Here is a 20,967-nt window from a genome sequence, read left to right as displayed (position 1 = left end):
TCAACAAAACCGATCACAATGACGTTAAAACAATCATTGCACGTGCACGTGCGTGTAATAACCCTCGCTACCATGGTTACTACGCAACTTCCTATTTCTCGTCTGATTTGCACGTGGGCGGTCGTACAGTGTACGTACAAAAACAATTCTCTGAATTATAGTAGAGATTACCCCTAGAAATTTACCAAAATATCGACATTGTTATAAACTTATTTTGATGACCATCCCTGACCTAAAATTGCACGAGAAATCGATTAAACTTGGTTTCAGAACTCAACAATGCTTCCTTCTGCCTTAAAATCCATGTTTTATCGATAAAATCAACAATATGATCATCAGCAATCAAGAGACAGGAGCGGCGGTTGCTTTAAATCAATGGTTTACGTTATTTTTGTGAATTCGACCCCTGTTGAAACGGTTATCACACTTTGTAACTGCATATGTATTGAGGATAGCTTTAAAAATAAGAGGATCAGTAAATAAAATTGCCACAAGTGTTTCTCTCACTCACTTTCGATAAGACACATTGGAAATTCTTACTTCCATATAAGATATCGATAATTCAGAATTTTTTTTTAACGCCGAAGAATATCGGAATTTTATAAAAGTTAATCACACTTATCAACCTTTGAACAGTTACTCGAACACAATAATTTTCAAGCTTGTCAACGACAGCGACCATATCGTGTCTTCCTAACTAAAATTGTAATCGTTTTGTAGACGGAAAAATTCGGGAATTGAAAATGTTAACATGTTATAACAGCAGAAAAGAACCTTGACATTGAAGATTTTTACTTTTTTCTCTTCCAAGCAGTTTATTATACCAAGTTTGCTATTCCCCGTCCTGGAAGTTTAAAAATTACGAATTAGCCATGTTATATCAATCAATTGAATCCGGCTGCAAAGAGCAAAGTTGCCATAATTTCTATTTTGTTTGTTACTCGCTTTTACGCTTGATATCAACTATAAATAAATCTCTAAATCGGCGATCACGTAATGATAAACCACGTAATTCAATTGATAATGTTTCCCACACTAGATTTTATTAGTTTATTAAAGTGAGTACTCATCATGGATCCAGCGACCATATCGTAGTATGTTTATATACCTTATCGGATCTTATTTGGACGGACATTAATTGAATGCTGGAGGCCCTAACGTTCATCTTAATGTCCGTTCAAATAAAGTCCGTTCATTCAAGGTCCGTCCAAGTTAAAGTCCGTTGAATTCTTTTCCACTTCGAACTCCTTGTCCAGAATTAATATAGGGGCCTATTTTGAAATTATGTGGTGAGCAACCAAAGCAAGGTCACCATAACAAATGCAAACCGATCAACTTACACGTGCAATCGGCACAAGAGATTACTAAACTCAGAAATCCTGGTCATGAGGCCCTACAACAGGGCCTGAAGCAAAATTATGAAAATCGCTGCATATCCTTTAATCGTTTCTATACTAAGGAATATGTGCTCAAAATTTGAGATAAAACAGATAAACGCTCTTGGAGAAGATAGCTACAGAAAATTGTACCTTTAAATTAGACCATAAAAATGTTAAGAACGACTTACCTAATTATGAACAGTTTATACCATCATCCCACATCCAGAAACACGCCATCTTGCCAGGCAGCCTGGGAGGAAATTTTTGGAAAAAGAGGAAATTTGAGGAAAAAGAGGAAATTTTTGAGAAGTTACTCCTAAATTTCGAAATATTTTTTTGGAATAAAGACAAATTAATTGAGGAAATTTTTGAAGATAATGTTTCGATTGTATAAAAATCAAAGAGGAACATCCTGTCAGTTTTGGAACACAGTGAAATATTCTGATTGGAGAATGCAGATTGCTGTTGTGAAGTTACCGAATTTACGTGAGTACTTGATTCTTTTCAATCCCAGTTTTTGCTGTCCGACAAATTTCTTTAATGCCAAATGTCGTCTAAAACACCCTATTTCGCAAAAATTTTCTGGGGGGCTGTGCCCCCCTACCCCCCGCCAAGGGGCTCCGCCCCTGGACCCCGCTGGGGGCTGCGCCCCAAGACCCCTGCCACAGCTTGCTCGCTTCGCTCGCTGCGCAGCTGGATTGGACACGTCGGCTCGCTTCGCTCGCCGACAGCCCCCCCAAAGAAAAATCCTGGCTACGTCCCTGCTCGTGAATTGGTCCAGTGTTAAAAATTTGCGAGCGAAAAGAGCGGGCCACAGAAAAAAGGCAAACTTGCGAGCGAAGCGAGCGGGCCACAGAATTAAGAAAAAAACGCATCTGGGAGGAAATATAAAACTTTCTGGATGTGGGACCATCATATTATTCCTTGATATTATCATTGCCGGATCTATGACTTAAGCCTGAAATTTCCTTTCAATTACACAAGTCTTGGTGTATAGCTGTACAGGATCAGGATGGTGTATGATTAATTACTTCTGAGCCACTCTGGTTTCTCTTAATTCCATTCAATTCTTCACTGTTTACAAATGTTACAAATATTTCAGGGTCATGTCAGTGTATCATGATATACCTGCAGAAGATCAAGTCAAGAATTTACCAAATACCATTTCAAGCGTCCAATCTTCATCTGACAGAATCAACCAAATCAATGTAAAACACGTTTCAAGACACGAAGTAGTACTGTCCTATTATGTCAATGATATAAAGATTGTCAATTTCAATATCATGGAAAAGTTGAAAGAACTATGTTCTGCCACTGAAGAACAAATTGCATCAGCTAACCTGACTATTGATAACCAATTTGAGACTTTTAATATTCAAGATAGCTTTTCATCTGCAGAGCAGTTCAAGACTATTTGGTCCTTGATTCAGAGTGAGGTAGATAGAATCTTGACACTTATCTCAGACATGGAAAGTGAAATTATCAAATCATGTGAGCATGCACGTATTGACTGTATCAAGCAAGTAATGACTCATTACTTTGATTTGTTAAAATCTGCTGGTGTTTGGGATAATAGAAAGCTAGTAAGTTTTTTCGACAACGACCAGTTATATTTTAATATAGACTTGTTGGAAAACTACAGAAGATATGCAACAATTGCTTCAAACATGAAAAACAGTACCCTTTTTAAGTTGCTTGATAATCGGAGGAATTGGGAAAAACATTTGCTGGGTTGGCGTGATTTTCTTGTCCAAAAGAATTTATCTGTAGTACAGGAAATGCTGCAAAGTGACGAGTTTACCAAATCCAAGGAAATAAAAACGTGTCGATCAAAAGCCTTTGATGAAATGAAAAATATTGATGACCTAATAATTGACTCTTATAAAGAAATTTTGTTGGGTCTTCCCTACATCAGTAAAAGGCAAAATTCATTTGAACGGAAGATAACGGAAATGTTGCAGAATAAAGAAAAAATTGCAAGAATCTACCTAGATAATGCCACCATTCACTTTCAGACACTCATTAAAAAAATTGAGCAGAAATTGTCTGATATAAAGGAAGTTCTGTTCAGAGAAGCTTCTTTTTCTGAAGAACAGTTCCAGAAGTCATTTTCAAAATTTATAAATGATGGAAACGAGAGCTATGAAAAGATTGCAAATGAAGCTTTAAAAATGGATGAAGCTGACATCAAAGACAATCTTGACACAATGGGTGGAGTTCACAGTTATATGATGCAACTTCTACTCAGTGTCAGTGAAGCTTGGGGAGAAAATGCAGAGCAAATAAAGAATCATAGAAAGGAGCTATTAAATGACATGAAGAATTGTAGAGATCACCATAATGGTTCATCAAAGATAACCGAAAGAGAAATTGACAAGACTTTGGACAAAATTTCCGAAGTGTCGTCTTCTATGAAGCTTGATAAACTACTTGAAAGAGTAGCACAGAAACTCAATGAGCTGAAACAGAAATTGGATGACCTTTTTTCTCAAATGGAGTCACTTATTTTGGCTTATCCACAGAGATGTTCAAATCAGAGTAGTCTTTATGAATCGTCTTTGCTGAGACTCATAAGTTTGAAAAGGATAAGTCGAGACAGTACAGATGCATCACCGCTGTCAGATCAAAGCAATAAGATTTATGAAATCAATGAAGACTGTTATATTTTGATAGGTGGTCAGACATTTCTGCAACTTCATGCTCATGAATGCAATCCTACAATAACCTCTAAAATGCTTCAGTTTCACGATACCATTCAGTCATCATTACGATCACAAATGATCATTAAAGAGTTGATGGAAATTGCCAGTCAAGTTATTGTGGACCACATTTCATTAAACGCCAAGAATTACAAAGAGACATATGAATTTTGATTCTTAAACTTCAAAATGAAATAGCGAAAGAAGAAAAAGTCAGAACAGATGTTCACAATCCACGGGAAAAACTCATTTATGCTGAGTTTGAGTCAAGAAAAAAAGAGCTTGACAAGTTCCAGTATTCATTCAAGCAACTTTATCTGTGTTTTGACCAGTTCGATACCAAATTGACCAATATCGAGAAAGATTTTACCAACAATGCCGGCACTATTATCACTTCTATTGAGGAAGCAATAGAAAAAGCCTGCAAAAAGCAGTTATTGATGCGGAAATCTAAAGAGCTAAGCTGTCATAACACTAAATTCATGGCAGTCCTTTTCAACTGGGAAAGAAAAATTTCCGATAAAGCCAAAATCGCCCTTTCAAGAATAGACAAAGATGCAAAGGTGATGCGGGAAACCGAAGAAAAGTTCATGGAATATGCCAAGTCAGGTAATTTTGAATGTGGAGAAAAGTCCAAATATTTTTTACAATTCTGTGAAAGAAGAGATCATGCAAGAAACATGACCATGATGACCAAGCGCAACCTGAAGTATGTCGAGACTCAAAAAAATAAAAAGAATGCTACTGCAATCCAAAACTACAAAACTCATTACAAGCATTGTCTCTTGGATTTATTTTTCTTAGAAATGAAGTCGTCGTATCTGTCTAAGGTAAGGATGCAAATAAAAATTGATTTTACTGATCGTGATATTACCCTCCCTACAATCAAGGGCCAGCTGAAGGATATGGAGAAATCGATAGCTGAATTGGATACCACACAACCAGATAACATTTTGAAAAATGTCCAGGGCATTGCATCATCTTTTACAGATTTATTTGGGGAGATAAAATCGTTAATTAATTTTTACAATTTTCGATGCAGCCCTATTTCAGTTCCAGCTGAAATTCTTTGGATCAAATTAACGAACTGTATAAAGGTTTCAGTGCCATTGATCCATCCATTGAAGATACTATCGAATTCACCAAAAATATATTACAGCTGACGTCATCATCATGTAAAAATGAAAATATTTATAATGTGGAAGGATTGATAGAAAATTCTGATGACAACTGGGTTGCTGACAGTGCTAACATAGAAAAGAAATATTTGTCTGGTAAAATCACTTGTGTGTATGGGGTTGGAGCAAATATTTTGGATGTATCAGACCAACCTTGGGTAAGTACCTCAACTGCTAAGGCATCAGTAAATTCGTTTTGGCTGAGCAAGAATCCAGAGGGGCTGGAAGCACTAAAAGGACTAAAGACAGAAAAGAAAATTAGGAACAGCTTGGTTGGATTAACTGCAACAGGTGAACCTACTCAAGGAGAAAACTCTGGGTCTAAGTTGAAAGAAGTATCAAATAAGATTAGAAATCTTGTTGCCAGGACTAAACAACCCCAACAGAACATAAATCATTCAAATGAGGCTAAACCATCACAACAGAACATTACTTATTCCACTTCGTCTTCACAAAAATTACCCACTATAACTGATAGTGTAATCGAGAATAGCAGCCCTATCTCCTACCCTGCAGCGATTCTACCGAAGTTAGATAAAACTGGAGAATGCAATGGTGAAAAAGCTATATCTGAAAAAATCGATGGCAAAAAATCTTCTATATTCAAATTGCCTGTTATACCACCAGCATTTACCATAAACCAAACGATACTAATCTTAGAAACGGTTCTTTTAACCAAATGAATATGGCTAAAGTTTTGAATCTGAATAAAACAGTCGACCTTCTAAGTAGAACATCAGTTGCTAGCAGGCAAAAGCGCTCAACATGCTTCAATCAACGACAACAAAATACTCCAATCTACGATTTTCTAATTATGACTGATGATGAACTGAGAACGTTTGTCTTCGATCCACTCGGCTTTTTCAATCTTGAAAAGAGAAAGTACAATGTGAGCAATCTCTGTGAAAATATTGTCAGCATCACAGAGAAGGTGAAATTTTATTTACTGCATTTCCAAGAAGATTTTATCATCTCATGTCTTTTATTTTATCGTCAGAGACATTTAAATATAAAGTACCGCCAAAGAATGAAGCTAAATCATGTCTCGGCAATCCGTGATTTTACCAAAGACATGAAGAAGTATTTAGAAAATATTCACAAGCAATGTGATGATAGAGTTCAAAAGATAAAAATCATGTTATCCTCAATGTATGATATATTTTTAGATGCTTCTTTGATTACTCTTGACAAGATTCTTTTCAAATTCAAGAATGACTTTACTGAACTGTTTGATAATGGGCTATATACCTATCAAAATATCTCTCAGAAAACTAATGATGCACAAGAAAAATTGTCAAATGCGTTACGTCCACATCTCACCCACCCCGAAAATGAAGCTGATTTGTCTCTCATTTGCTTGAATGAAGAAAAACTTTCAGCATCCAAAGAATTAGAAACATGCTATGAGGAAAACATAAAAATATTCTCTGCTAAACTTAAAAAGTTTGAGTCCATTGTTAAATCATGCTGTGAGGCTTTTATTAACGCTGCTGAAAGTGCAATTCAGGTTGAAGACATTCGAAGGATGAACACAAAAGAAGGAGGTTCATTTGAGGTTCATAAGCGTTTGCGTCAGAAGCTTGCCGTAACTACATCTCAGTCTGCTGAAAGAGCTCGTTCTAATTCTGCTCAATTTCAAGTCAATATGGTTAACTATCTAACACTTCATGGTACAATTAGTAAACTTAGCATATCTGTGCTAAAGGAAAGAGACAGAGTCTTAACAATTTATAGAAAGCTTCACTCTTGTAAAACAAAGGAGTTTAGTAGCTTTCACCTTGAATCTTCAAAGGTTATGCAGAATTGGCATATGAATTGGACGAAATCAATTTGTGAGATCAAAGCTTTGAAAAACAGTAACTGTTGAACCTACTGATTTTATTTTATGAAACAAATTGCACTGATTGAAATGCAGCCCTTTGATTTAAAATCTTTTCAATCCTACTTTCATTACATGACAATTGAACTTTAATTATTGAAATATAATTATATGTTGGAATAGAATTTACATAGTCGTTATTAATTTCGAAATACTGAATAAAGACAAATCTTGTGATTCTGAAAATCTTGTTCTGTTCAATGAAACATTTAAAAATTACGGTGGTCACAGTGAATGCATTAAATTTCAGTCACCAGAGCTGATAAATATCCTGCTGTAAATGTTCATTAGTACAATATCAAAATTATTTACAGATGACACAATGCTTTGGCGAGGTACTGTTCGATGCTCCATCACCCCAAGTTATCAAAAATAAGGTAAGGTAAGACCCCTAAATCTCCAATCATGATTGCTTAATTTTGCTACAAATTTTATATTAAATAATATTTACCTACACATTTACCATTTTCAGAAAACAGAGAAAGTTCACAACAGTAATTCAGTGTATCAGCAGTGGCAATTCAACGACCTAACACAGCGTTCACAACCTGATGATCAGATCAATTTAAATTCGACAGCTAAGCCAAAACAAGTTAAAGTTGTCAGAAAGAATAGTAAAATCCAGGCAAGAGATGTGTTTTGTCAAGATGAACCCAAAAACAATAGTAACACGTCAATTGCAGCTCAGGAAGTCCAAAAAACCGAATCTTTTAACATCACTCCTACAAATTGGAAACAAAAAGGAAAAAGAAAGACTGCAAAAGAAGAATGTATACATCAAGATATTAAAGAAACTTCCAGTTCTCCCAAACTGATTCGGCAGAAAAACTATGGTAAAATTAGAATAGTGATTAAAAGACCTAAGAATTGCCAGAGATTTGTCCCTCAGATCATGCAAACAATGCCCTCTAAAATTGGCACATCTGAAAGGAGAAAAAGGAAAAAACTTTCTGTGGACATTTTTGAAAAGTGTCTTGACCCTTTTGCATTTGTAACTATTTCTGATCAAATAAAGCATTTAACGCCAAACGAGGCCTGCTTGAAAGTACCTCATGAATTTTCTGTGGCCAAGAAACAAATTTCCGTATTTGAAGCACTATGGGCGCACAGAACATCTGAATTTTAGTAACTGTCCAACAAGGTTACCTGAATTTTTATTTTAAAATAATTGTTCTACTTGTAAATGCTCATGGCAGGTTTTGTGATTATAAGTAAGTCTAGCTACATGTACAAGTGAAAGTTGAGAATGAAGTTCAGGTATTGTTCCAAATAGTCTATAATGAAAACTTAGACTAAGACAATAACTGCACATTGTCTTAATGAATCTCGGCACTTTTCTTAGATTAGGACAATTTTAGTGTGTTTTGTTATGAAATCGTACAGTTTCACAATGTAATACTAGGTGCAAAATAGTATTTTTGTTTTTTTATTTTTGTCTAAGTGATTCTGTCCATAAAAATCTCCAACTTAACTTTAAATTTCATGTAAAAAGGTTGTGCTATGTGTAACCTCACAGGCCACAGCAGTGAACAAATGAATAACAATATATATATATATATATTATGTGAGTAACCACCTTTATCACTTGTCAAACTAAACATATATTCTTAGGTCCAAATGACTAGTCAGAGACAGAGTCTCAGTCACCAAGGTAGATTTTACAGTGACTTTGTGAGAAAAAGTCTAGACCATCATCCAAGTCATCATACATCAAATGGACCTTCGATAATGAGTAAAATAAGACAATTTTTCTGTGGTTGTTTCACAAAAGCACCGTCAAATCAGCCAGAAGAAATGGCAGTAGTCCCTGAATTGGACGAAGGAGAATAGGGCTTAGTATATTAATGAAAAGATTTTCCAAAGATTTATAGAATTTTACCATCATCTTAATTAATGTGTCATGAGTTTTCATGTGGATGACACAAGTTCACTGAGTTCACTGAGTAGCAATTTATTTCAAACAAATGATTTTCAATTTCTTTAACAAATTTCATTAAAAATGTCACATGTTAATGAAGCGAAAAGCAGTATATTTCTTATCCTAATAGGCAAAACTAACATATGATAAATCAAGACCGTATTATTACGATTTTATGTACATAAAACTGAAAACACATTTTGTAAAAGGTTGTATCTAAAAATTAATTTTTAAATGATTTTTTCTTTGTCTGGTATCGATCAATTACCTTCTTCAAGTTAGGCTTATGATAGTTAAGAGTTTTATTGTACGATATTTGGGCGCGGAGCTGGAGAGTGGAGGTTTGTTCCAGTTTACATTTTTTATACAATATACTGGTACACTTTACCGTATTGCTCTTCAATGAACATGCTTATAAATAACAATACGTGTCAACCGTCAAAATAATCTGTTTGGTTCAATTAATTCATTCAATTCATTCATCCAATTCATTCATTCATATTTTATTCGAAAGAGATGTGTATCTATATAGGCTGAGATATAGTGTCTTCCTAGATCAACTTTCTAGATGAACGAAAAGCAACTTTGAAAACCAATTTGATCATTTGAACTTATCTTTCTGCTCTTGCATATATTTTTATATTTAACCAACAGAATGGGAATCAAAGTGATCATAGTTGACATGAACACAATGATGTCATCCGAGACTTGCAAGAAAGTGAGCGGAATTTGTCTCCAGGAAGTATCCTTGTTAGCTGACCATTCTGTCCAACCAGCCTTCATGTTAGCATGTCTTTCTGCACACACCGAGGTACGCTATGTCTCTATTCCTCATTAGGTTTTTTCAAGTTCTTGGCACAACAGTTATATTCAAAGGTAGTTAGCTAAAAGCCTTAAAAATAAATGGAATCTGTAACTTCAGATTCTGTACCCACTACAAATTTTGAACGAAGGGTCTATAAGTGTATTGCGGCGAAGTATTGACACTCTAGTTCAATACCATAGAGACACTCCTTTGGTGGATGATAGCTCTGAACAAACGATAACGCAGTGTGTTCAGTTCATATTGAACACGGCTGATAAACTTCTCTCTAACACTTACAACCAGGTATTGTACTGACCACTGTAATTTAACACTTTTACAAAGCACATAATTACAACGTTCCCTCATGCATTACCTTACTTGATATGATAATCTGTATTCAATGATATGCTTTTGCCTACAATAGTTTGAAGCTGTTTCTACTGAGGTCTAATTGACCACGTTTACTTCTGCAGGTAGCAGGTGTTATTGATGTGCTGTTCATCACTTGTCAAACCCGATTGAAGGGCAAATTAGATTCTGTTCTTTCCAAGCAGACAATAACTACACCTAAGGTTAATATCACGACTTCTTAAATTATGTGACGCTACAACTGAGGGGAACAATTACCACTTGGGTCATTTAGAATTTTATAATGTTTGATCATCCTTTTGACAAAGAATTACAGTTTGAATTAATTTCAGAAAGTCACTGTGTTAACTATCGCTGAAGAAGAAAAAGAAGGTTCAGAAGTACCGGAATGTCTCACCGAGATAGACGACATTTCTGTGTCTCCGTTTTATACTAACATTCAGGTTATTACTTAAACATGTAACAAGGCAATTTATTTTGTTGATTTAAGTTGATGAATGGAAATTATATGGTGAATCTGTCCTATGTAATTTGCCTACAACAATCGGAAGAGCTGAGGGGCTGGAAGTATTCATTAAATAATTATTACTCCATTACCCGCATCACTTTCAGAGACCCTTGAGAAAGTGGTTCTTCGGGCAAGAAAGTGAGCTAGCTACCTTATCCCTGCCTGACAACCTCATATTATCCTGTGACTTGCTACCCTTGAGTATAGACCCTTCTTCTCTGTCAGCAAAAACTCAGTCTTGTCTAACACTCACTAGACCGAAAATTCCCGGTTCTATGCTGGTTTGTCAATTATCATTTCCGATCAGTTTATATCGATTTTCTACAAATTTTCTTGTCAATAGTGTTAAAATAGGTCATAAATCTATATTTCCATGACCATGCATTTCCAGGATAGGCAACAAGGAAGAAAACTGAAGGGGGAGAAGCTGTTTAAATTGGGTAAGGATATTTATATTGTTCCAGTAACTGATCTGTTGAAAATAAAATTCGTCAGTATTTCAAAAATGTTGGGTACCGACTATTTTCAATTGAATGATGTAACAGTGATTGTAAAAAGCACATGTTTTTGCTGAATAATATAGAGAAAAGATGCAATGATAAGATTTCAATCACCAATGAAAGATTTAAAAATACAAGACTAATAATAAATTCGACTTATTGTTTAATCGTTTCAATACGGCTGTATTAAATGTAGTAAGTTATGCAACATAATTATGTTCAGTTTGTTTCTATAATCTATAAGTCCTTCTTATTTGTTATATAACTGAAGAGACGGCATCTAGATAGATGAGGTTGCTTTGTCAGTTCCTGCAAGTGTCTTTTGTGTACTTGGATGTACAGTGACCGACATTCTGCTTTCAGAGCCAATTTCGGAGCTGACTGTCTTTTTAGAGCTGACCCTTTTTCTTATACTTTTCCTTATTCTTTTGACGATGAACGTTTTTTTCAAAAAATCAACAAATCCTGCTGTATCGTACAAGATGGGATTGATTACTGAGTTGAGAGGTATGAACACAATTGAGAAGAGAGAGTACCAGGGTGTGGCGTTCATAACTTCAGTGTAGTGAAGTGTGCAGACAACAAGAAAAGGAATCCAACACAGGAAATCTGTTGTTATCATTAATGATATCTTCCTGTTTAGCGCTGCGTTTTTGTTGGTTCCTCTATCACCCTGCAAAGTTCCCTGTGATATTCTCCTTGAATTGTCTACTATCAGATGAATCATAATGTATGACAGAGTGATGACCAAGAAGCATACAGCGTTTTGAGCAATGATGAACCACGTGTAGGCTCGTTGGGGATCATCAGGTGTAACGAAGAATTTAAAAAGGCACACACCCGAGTTCCCATAGAAATGAATCTTTTTCCCAATAAGGGGGCCGTTGAACGTAGTGAACATTCCTTGGACAAGTCTCTGAATTGTTTGCCAGCTCAAGATTCCTTTTTTGTAGATATGTCCGTAGTGTGCTCGGAATATTTTCATGTGTTTTTCTTTATCGAGTGCTCCTATCAGCAATGGGTTTCCTGGGTAAGCTAAGCTATTGACGAAGAAATCCTCTGCGGTATCAATCAAAGGAATGGTCGAGATGAGTAGTGCTACGATAATGAGAAAAGAAGAAACGCTCACTAGAATTATTGTGATTTTCTTCGTGACTGTACCTCGGAGTGTATTTGACTTCACACAATAAACCCTCCATAAGCTGAGCATGGTCATGGCGTAAAGGGAAAGCTGAGATCCGAATGTGCTCAGAACTCCCATTGTAGCACACTCTTGTCCAGAGAGCCATTCGTCAAAACGATGCTTGCAGAACGTTTGTCCATTGTTATCAGCTTTGAACTTGCTATCGAACGTTGATATGGCTATCAGGTAGATGCCAACACACATGTCTCCCAGTGCAATCAACAGTACAAAAGTCAGATTGGATAGTTTGATGATTGATTTCTCTGAGTAGAGCTGTTTTGCTGTAGCAATGACAGCAATGGTGTTCAGGAATGCTGCCATAATTCCAATTATCCATGCACCGACAGTAAGATATGATTTCTCTATGACTTTGAAATTGTTTTTACATCTTTCATTACATTCATCAGATGCATCTGAGCAATCACGGATACCATCACAAACACTTGAAACTGGTATGAATTTTCGGGAGGAATTACACTTGTAATGATTGGAACAGTTGTTTTCATCAGCTCCATCCCCGCAATCATCAGCTAGATTGCACACTTTGTTAAATGGAATGCACTTCTTATTGGGACAACAAAATAGCTCAGGCGTATAGAATGATCCGGATTGTGTGCCGGAATCAAGGAAACTAAGATAGGCCTCATTCTTCTCCCCTGTCGCATATGTAAAGACACGATTCTTCTGCTGGTAGGTACTTAAACAAGAGTCAGATTCTAATTTTCCTAATGGACATGGAATCTTTTCATCTGAACATAAACCTAAGCAACTTGAGAAGACATATGGTGCACCAAAAAGGTAACTGCATTGCAATTCCTCTTCTGGAACCATGATAGGCAGGTGGGCTGTCACTCCAAATGGCTTGTGAGGATGGATGAATTGCTTTAGTGCACAGTTGCCAGCAAGATACTGCAAACTATCCAGTCCTGGAAGACAGAAGTGAGACGCTCTAATACCACTCTTAAGATCTTGCAAGTTTGTGGGAATTATTTGATCGTTGGTTGCTTTGCAGACTTTGTTTTCCCGACCACAACTGTTGACATTGTCACACAAAAAGGGAAACTGCACCATTTCTTCCGTTTCGTTAGCACACAAATAGAACTCCTCACAAGGTGTCTCAGCCTCGGTGAAAGCAGTGGCCCACGGAACTTTGCTATCACCACAAAATCTCCACTCTAGACGATTTTCATCCACTCCATCTTTGCAGTCAACAACCCCATCTCCAATCCAAGTTAATGGAATTGGCTTCCGCTCACTATTATCAGCTGGATACCGTCTCGAACAGAGTGCTGATTTCGTTACATGACAGAGTTCTTCTTTCTCGTCTGCTCCTCCTTCACAGTCGTGGATACCGTCACAGAACTGATGCTTGTGAATAAGACACTCTTCTGCTATTTGCATGCAGTCATTGTCCATCTTGTCATCACACATGTCGAGCCCTTTACATATCACATACCTAGATACTGTAGAAGGTTTACCATCAATTTTACATTGTAAGGCAACATCAATGGGATCAGTGCAATTTATTTGGTCTCTGGCATCGTCACAAATCCGGTAGAAGCTCCCAGAGATTGGGGCGGTGCAAATGTTTGTATCTTTGAGGGTAACTGTTAGAGTGTAAGTTTCGTTGATAGCACGGTGACAAGTCCTAGTTACACACACTTCATCAGAAGAGTCGTCACATCTTGGGACGCCATCGCAATTATCATTCATCTTTAACCTTCTGATTTGTGTTACAGGTTGCTTAACTTCCGAATGTCCTGCTGTGATTCCATTGTGATAAAGTGTTATGTTACACTTTGCTTCAATGCAGTCTTTTTCATCCCTCCAATCCATGCAGTCGTCGTTGGAGTCGCAAATCTTTTCTGGTTCAATATACTTCCCATCTGCACAAAATAAACCCTTTGTGTGCTGTCCACACGAGGCTTCATCTGCACAATTCGCACAATCGCATTTTCTATCACAATTTTTAGAGGCAGAGATGTGCTGTTCTCGAGAATTGTGTGTTTTGCAGCTAAATCCACAATTTTTCTCATCAAGGTTTGTGTTTACACAATCGTGCTTACCATCACAAATCTTGTTTACCATTATCTGGCTGTCACTTCTTACAGATATGTTTTCTTCTTTCAAATCGCACACAAAGGCACCACAGAGACCATCAATATCATCTTTAGTAGTTTCAGTAATGTGTGGAGCTGTGTGGCCACATGCTTGGTAGAATTCCTTATCTTCAGGACAAGACATGTTGTAATAGGTGTTTTCATCAGAATCTTTACTCCAGTAAGTATAATAGTTGTCAGAATTAGGGCATTTGTAAGTGATCTCCTCATTTCTTTCCAAACATTGAAGCTTGACAAATTGGTGCTCTTCTTTAACTTCGCAAAATCTTTCGGTAAGTTCTTGAGCATTATCGTCTTTCGGTGTGTTTTCTGAAATAAAGAACTTAGTAATACTCCAGTAGCAGGGAGGGGTTGAGTGTGCACTTCGATGTAGAGAGTTTTTTGCTACTGAATCGGGTTAAATAGGTCATTGGTAACTCAAATCACCGAGGGGGGAATTTTGTGTCGCTAGCCCCAACCCTGTGGAGCCACGCCCATATTTCATATCAGGTGCGTATATGGGAAATATGTATCTCAGCTTCTGAAGGTCTTAGAGACTCAAACTTGAATTTAAAATGACTGCAATGCACATGTTTATGTTGGTACAATGAAGGTCATGAAAGCCCAAAATGCTTCTTTTTGGAAAAAATTCAGAAAAACCGATTTTCACTTGGGCACGAGTAAAAAATCTACTCTAGAAACTGAGTGAAAATCGAGTAAGCAGTTCAGTGTCTACAAAATTTCTAAACACAAGGTCCTCTGTTAGGTCATTCTGAATCAGAATTGATAAAGTAAGCAAATTCTATTAGTAGTTTCAACCCTTGGAGCCACGCCCATTATATTTCATAATATGTGCGTATATATGGGAAATTTGTATCTCAGCTTCTGAAGGTCTAAGAGACTCAAACGTGAGTTTAAATTGACTGCAATGCACATGTTTATATTGGTACTATCATGAAGGTCATGAAGGCCCAAAATGCTAAGTATTTTTGGAACAAATTCAGAAAAACTGATTTTCGCAAGCAAAAAATCTACTCTAGAAGTTAAGTGAAATCGAGTGTGAAGTTCAGTGTCTAAACGTTTCTAAACACAGGATCCTTTGTAAGATCATTCTGAATCAGAATTGATAAGGTACACAAATTCTATTAGTAGTTTCAACCCTAGGGTGCAAAACTCCTAAATTACCCCCAGGCGCAAATATATGACTTTTCTATCTCGGCTTCTGAACGTTGCAGGGGCCTTATGTACTTAATAATGATATCTCGGGCTAAAAAAGTCTTCTAGAGAAATTTGCAGCACAGTAAAACGTTCAACATGAACACATTTGGATAACATTCATGGAGCAGCATGCTGCGAAAATAATGAGTTTCAGAAGCTCCTTCCAGCTATCTTAGGCTGCCTTCTCCCTCTCTGGGGCTCTCTCCAGTGCTGCTTGGCTATTATGGCTAATCAACTTAAATCCAACCTCATGTAGCAGAATCTACTTCTGCTAACTCCACGTCAACTCTATCCAGCTAACACCATACGTTATAATTTTAGATCTTGTAACCTCTGATATGAGTGATACCTCCGCTGCATCCATCAATTTCCAGCTCATTAAGGAAGAGGAAATTTTCTGTTTCTGATGGTTGCTAGACAGGGCAAGAAGTAGCCCACTAGCTTAAGTTAAGGTTGCTAGAAATAGCAGAAGTTGGAGGAACCTTGGTGGTAGTTAAATAGAGGTTGCCGAAATATGTGAAAACAGCTGGAATTGGTGGCGTAGTAGCTGGATACTAGAGAAAGACGTAGCATTCATATCAGAGGTTGCTAGAAAGATCCAAAATTATAACGTACTGGTATTATGAAATATGGGCGTGGCTCCAAGGGTTGAAACTACTAATAGAATTTGCTTACTTTATCAATTCTGATTCAGAATGACCTAACAGAGGATCAGGACCTTGTGTTTAGAAATTTTGTAGACACTGAACCACCCCTGCAGATTTCGTCGATTTCAGGTGCCGACAGGACCTTAAAAATTAAAAGCAAACTTAAACTTTTTCCCCTAAAATCGAGCGCTTTCTGCGCAAAAAATTGACCTCAACAGAAAAAATTAAACATGGCTTCAAATCCAAATTTGAACCAGAGATTTTTCACTTCCTCTCGATAAACTCAATTTCCAACCCAAAATAAAGTCTCAAAGGGGGAAATTACTCAGGTCAGGATTGTAAGCAATGATTATGCCAAACCATACATTTTTGTAAATATTCATTAAACTTTCAATTTAGCCTAAAACACCCTATTTCGCAAAAGTTTTCCGGGGGGCTGCGCCCCCCCCCCCCTAGCCCTCGCCAATGGGGTCCGCCCCTGGACCCCCCTGGGGGCTGCGCACCCAGACCCCTGCCACAGCTTGCAGGTTTGCTCGCCGACAGCCCCCCCCCCCCCAAAGAAAAATCCTGGCTACGTGCCTGAGCAAAATATAGGTTTAGGGCTTTTCAGATGATTTGGCTCCTCAACAGATACCGACGTACATAACGGTCAATATGTAGTTTAGGTTTACCTGGCCCGTAGGTTACGAATGTGCCCGAGGAGAAAAAAAAAGCAAACTTAAGAAGATTTCTCGGGAACTTAAAAGTTCACCTCAAAACGAAATCTGCACCTATGCACTGAACTGCTTACTCGATTTTCACTCAATTTCTAGAGAAAATAGGTTTTTCTGAATTTTTTCCAAAAATAAGCATTTAAGGCTTTCATATCCTTCATAGTACCAATATAAACATGTGCATTGCAGTCATTTTAAACACAAGTTTGAGTCTCTTAGACCTTCAGAAGCTGAGATACAAATTTCCCATTATATATACACACATATTATGAAATATAATGGGCGTGGCTCCAAGGGTTGAAACTACTAATAGAATTTGCTTACTTTATCAATTCTGATTCAGAATGACCTAACAGAGGACCTTGTGTTTAGAAATTTTGTAGACACTGAACTGCTTACTCGATTTTCACTCAATTACTAGAGTAGATTTTTTACTCGTGCCCAAGTGAAAATCGGTTTTTCTGAATTTTTTCCAAAAAGAAGCATATTGGGCTTTCATGACCTTCATTGTACCAACATAAACATGTGCATTGCAGTCATTTTAAATTCAAGTTTGAGTTTCTAAGACCTTCAGAAGCTGAGATACATATTTCCCATATACGCACCTGATATGAAATATGGGCGTGGCTCCACAGGGTTGGGGCTAGCGACACAAAATTCCCCCCTCGGTGATTTGAGTTACCAATGACCTATTTAACCCGATTCAGTAGCAAAAAACTCTCTACATCGAAGTGCACACTCAACCCCTCCCTGCTACTGGAGTATAATATTGGTTATCTTTTATCGTATATTTTACGAGCGATAGTTAAATAATCAATTAGCATGATAATATGTGTCTAAAGCACGACTTTTCGGGGATATAATTCCCGGAGATAATTATAACAAATTATAATACCTTGGCCTGGCTTAGTTTCTTGGCATCATCGCCCGTAGCACTCAACAGCCAAGGTATTATTGTATTATAATTTACGACGGTTCCTGTAGCTGTATGAACGAATGTGTAATGTGATACACGCTGCTCATGCTCAACAAGGCTACTCGCAGTCTGTATTGATAATATGTCCGCTCAACACTGGAAGTTGATTATCAGCGGTCAGTGTTCCCCATACAATGTGTTTCTGAGGTCACTTCTATACAATGGAGTCATTTAATTTTACTTTAAAATGTTTATCACATACCGGTACCTCCCCATGTAGGCCATTCCGGCCGTACAGGTTCCCCAAATATGACGAAGCCATCATCAGGAAAGTATTCTGGGTACAATGTTTCGTATAGCTCATCCACCATATCTTCTTCATTACTGACTAGTGAAAGGTGATGATGCATTAGAAACAAATTAATCATCAAGTTTAAATACTCCTACCAGTTAAGAGATGAGTCCAAAATGTAATATTTAAACCCAAAAGTGAATAATGCTTGTACAATATTTGTTTACAAACAATTAGAGACGCTAAAACTTTTAGCTTTGTACTCGGTACGAAGAAATCATGTACGAAGAAATCATGCTTTGTTTAGGATGAAACAAATGTTTGACCTTAACCTGTTATTACATTATGTATAATACTACAGAGTACAGTAGATATAATAATACTTAACTTGAAGCTGTAAAACTCTCACCTTGATTCAATATTTCAGTCTTTAGTGAAGCCTGATTCTGTTCAGTCTCGCTAGTCGTGTTTATACTCACATTATTTGCTTTGATTGCCCAAACACTTCTACACTCTGGATTCTTGAACGTGAAAAAGTTGCGTTTCACGACTATGACCCCGTTACATCTAATCGCGATCCAAGGATATCTCTTTACAATTCTCAGCTTGAGTAATTTGTCATCAGTGATGTTTGGAAAAGTAAAATCTCCCTCCATACAATTTTCTATGTTGTACTTTGGCTTCTCGGACAATTTTACCTCAAGAATTCCTCCTGATCGTTCAGCTAATTCATGAAGAGCCCTAAACTGAACTTTCACGACCATCTCATGTGTGTTAACCGGAAGATTTTGTATTGTTATGACCACTGCGTGAAGCTTTTGGTCAAAAAGTTGGTAGCTGGTAGGTTCAGCAACTGGTATAGGTTCAGCAACTGGCTGGTATATTTCTTGTTGAGTTTCAAGGGATGTGCTCAGGGGGTTTTCAGCAGTTTCCCATTGTACCCCATCAAATGAAAAAGGCTGATATATTTCTTGTTGAGATTCAAGGAACATGAGGGGGTTTTCAGCAGTTTCCCATTGAGGCCCATCAAATGATAAAGGCTGATATATTTCTTGTTGAAGTTCAAGGTACATGAGGGGTGTCTCAGTAGTTGTTCCTTCTGAAAGCTCATCAACTGAAAATACTGGGTATTTGGTGATTTTACCTCAATCTATCGGTCGACCCTTATTTAAGGATCTAAAATACAAAGCTTCAAGACCTTAATCAAATGTCGGTGAACTTGGTGCTTAAATTCTTATCCAGATACCTAGACTTGGATCTTAAATCAGTATTTTTACCTGTGACCAGTTCCGTTGCATCTTCTCTGTATCCGTTTACACAGCCATTTGAAAATATGCAAAGAACCGATGATAAGTAGATAATGAAGCAAATTGCCATTACCGAGTAGCTACTACATTTCTACTGTGGCAACGAGTTGTTGCAGAATCTTTGTTATCAACTTATTTCATCAACGCATGTATCATTTCAATACTGAAATTTGAAAATTGAAAACGTTTCAACAAAATAGATACTATATATTTTATAATATCTATTTTGTATTTTTTTAATAAGCAAGATTCCACCGAAAATTGGGTCCGGGGTACAGCGTACTCTAATTCGACACTCGACACGTACTCTAGTTCGATAAACCCTAAAGTTGCACTCTGCCGAACTAGAGTACGCAACCTGGACTCTTGTTCGACACGAATTTGAACAACAATCAATATAATTACAAATCATTAATGGTTGGTATAGCAATTATTATACCATAACACTATCCGATCTGTTTGTCAGCATTCTCAGCATATTTCGACTGTATGTGCCAATTGTAGTTGTATGATATAATATATGATGAAGATAATGGTCTTTTAAAAAAAAAGCACCGAACAAATGGGTGAACAAAAGCAATGCACTGATCATTGAACGTTGGATACATAATTGATAGCTTTTCTTGATATTGCTCTATAATTACATTTATATCTCTCCCGGCCATTGGTTCCGAGATTTGGTTGATCTTTGTTTTCTTGGGCGCCCTCCTTAAAGTCTTGTTGTTGTACATACATCTCCTGATTTATCCTGTATTTACCTGTTTATTTCATTTTCTGGCGTGAGCTGTCCGCCATGCTACGGTACGAGAAACAGCGGCAGTGCAAGATCCGGTTCTAAGAGATTTTTATGGTCGCGAAGAATCTCGCCAGGCTACACTGCGTCGGTGGGAGAACTATTTAGGTTCATGACATCTAACGCCCGCCCAATCATGGCAGCCCCATGACAATAGGTTGATGTCCGACCCGTTGTCCTTGGCCGATCTCGAGTCGTTGGGTCTAGGCGGAAACGCCGAAAGGGATGATGTTACCTTCTTGACTTAAACGTAATGGTAAATTTTTCTCAAAATCCTTGAATAAATGGGTAACCCCTAGTAATGTCTTTTCTAGCACTTTTAGATGTTGCAATGGTAGAGGTTGTCTCACTTGCAACAGTTTTAATCCTGTTAATACATTTAGGAGCAGTACTTTTAATAATGATTTTATCTTTGGACATACAAATTTTATATTTAATTGTAAAACTAATAATGTTATTTATGTTATTACCTGTTCTACCTGTAAAAAACAATATGTTGGAGAAACAACTCAACCACTTCACAAAAGAGTCAATGGCCACAGAAATTGTGTCAAAGCCAAATCA

At 37.1% G+C, this 20,967-nt stretch overlaps 1 protein-coding gene and 1 long non-coding RNA gene across 3 annotated transcripts in view; both read left to right on the top strand.

Annotated features, from left to right (window-relative positions):
- Positions 1-7,426: 7,426 nt before the first annotated feature.
- On the top strand, positions 7,427-8,560 carry LOC134817763 (uncharacterized). The gene is made up of 2 exons (XR_010160565.1): positions 7,427-7,512; positions 7,608-8,560. It is a non-coding gene; the product is annotated as an uncharacterized LOC134817763 (long non-coding RNA).
- Positions 8,561-9,312: 752 nt separating this feature from the next.
- LOC134817762 (uncharacterized) overlaps positions 9,313-20,967 on the top strand; it is a 32,850-nt gene continuing 21,195 nt past the window's right edge. For both annotated transcript variants that reach the window (XM_063827060.1, XM_063827061.1), the window contains exons 1-7: positions 9,313-9,394; positions 9,708-9,864; positions 9,976-10,161; positions 10,332-10,430; positions 10,560-10,670; positions 10,840-11,016; positions 11,127-11,175. In XM_063827060.1, the coding sequence (XP_063683130.1) occupies positions 9,709-9,864; positions 9,976-10,161; positions 10,332-10,430; positions 10,560-10,670; positions 10,840-11,016; positions 11,127-11,175 (778 nt within the window). In that variant the 5' untranslated portion in view covers positions 9,313-9,394; position 9,708. The remainder of the gene's footprint in view (positions 9,395-9,707; positions 9,865-9,975; positions 10,162-10,331; positions 10,431-10,559; positions 10,671-10,839; positions 11,017-11,126; positions 11,176-20,967) is intronic.

The sequence above is a fragment of the Bolinopsis microptera genome, chromosome 7 (assembly GCF_026151205.1).
Source record: "Bolinopsis microptera isolate Bmic1 chromosome 7, MBARI_Bmic_1.0, whole genome shotgun sequence".
Taxonomy (NCBI): domain Eukaryota; kingdom Metazoa; phylum Ctenophora; class Tentaculata; order Lobata; family Bolinopsidae; genus Bolinopsis; species Bolinopsis microptera.
The sequence above is the reverse complement of the archived record's forward strand: the minus strand, read 5'-3'. Positions and strand labels throughout refer to the sequence as shown.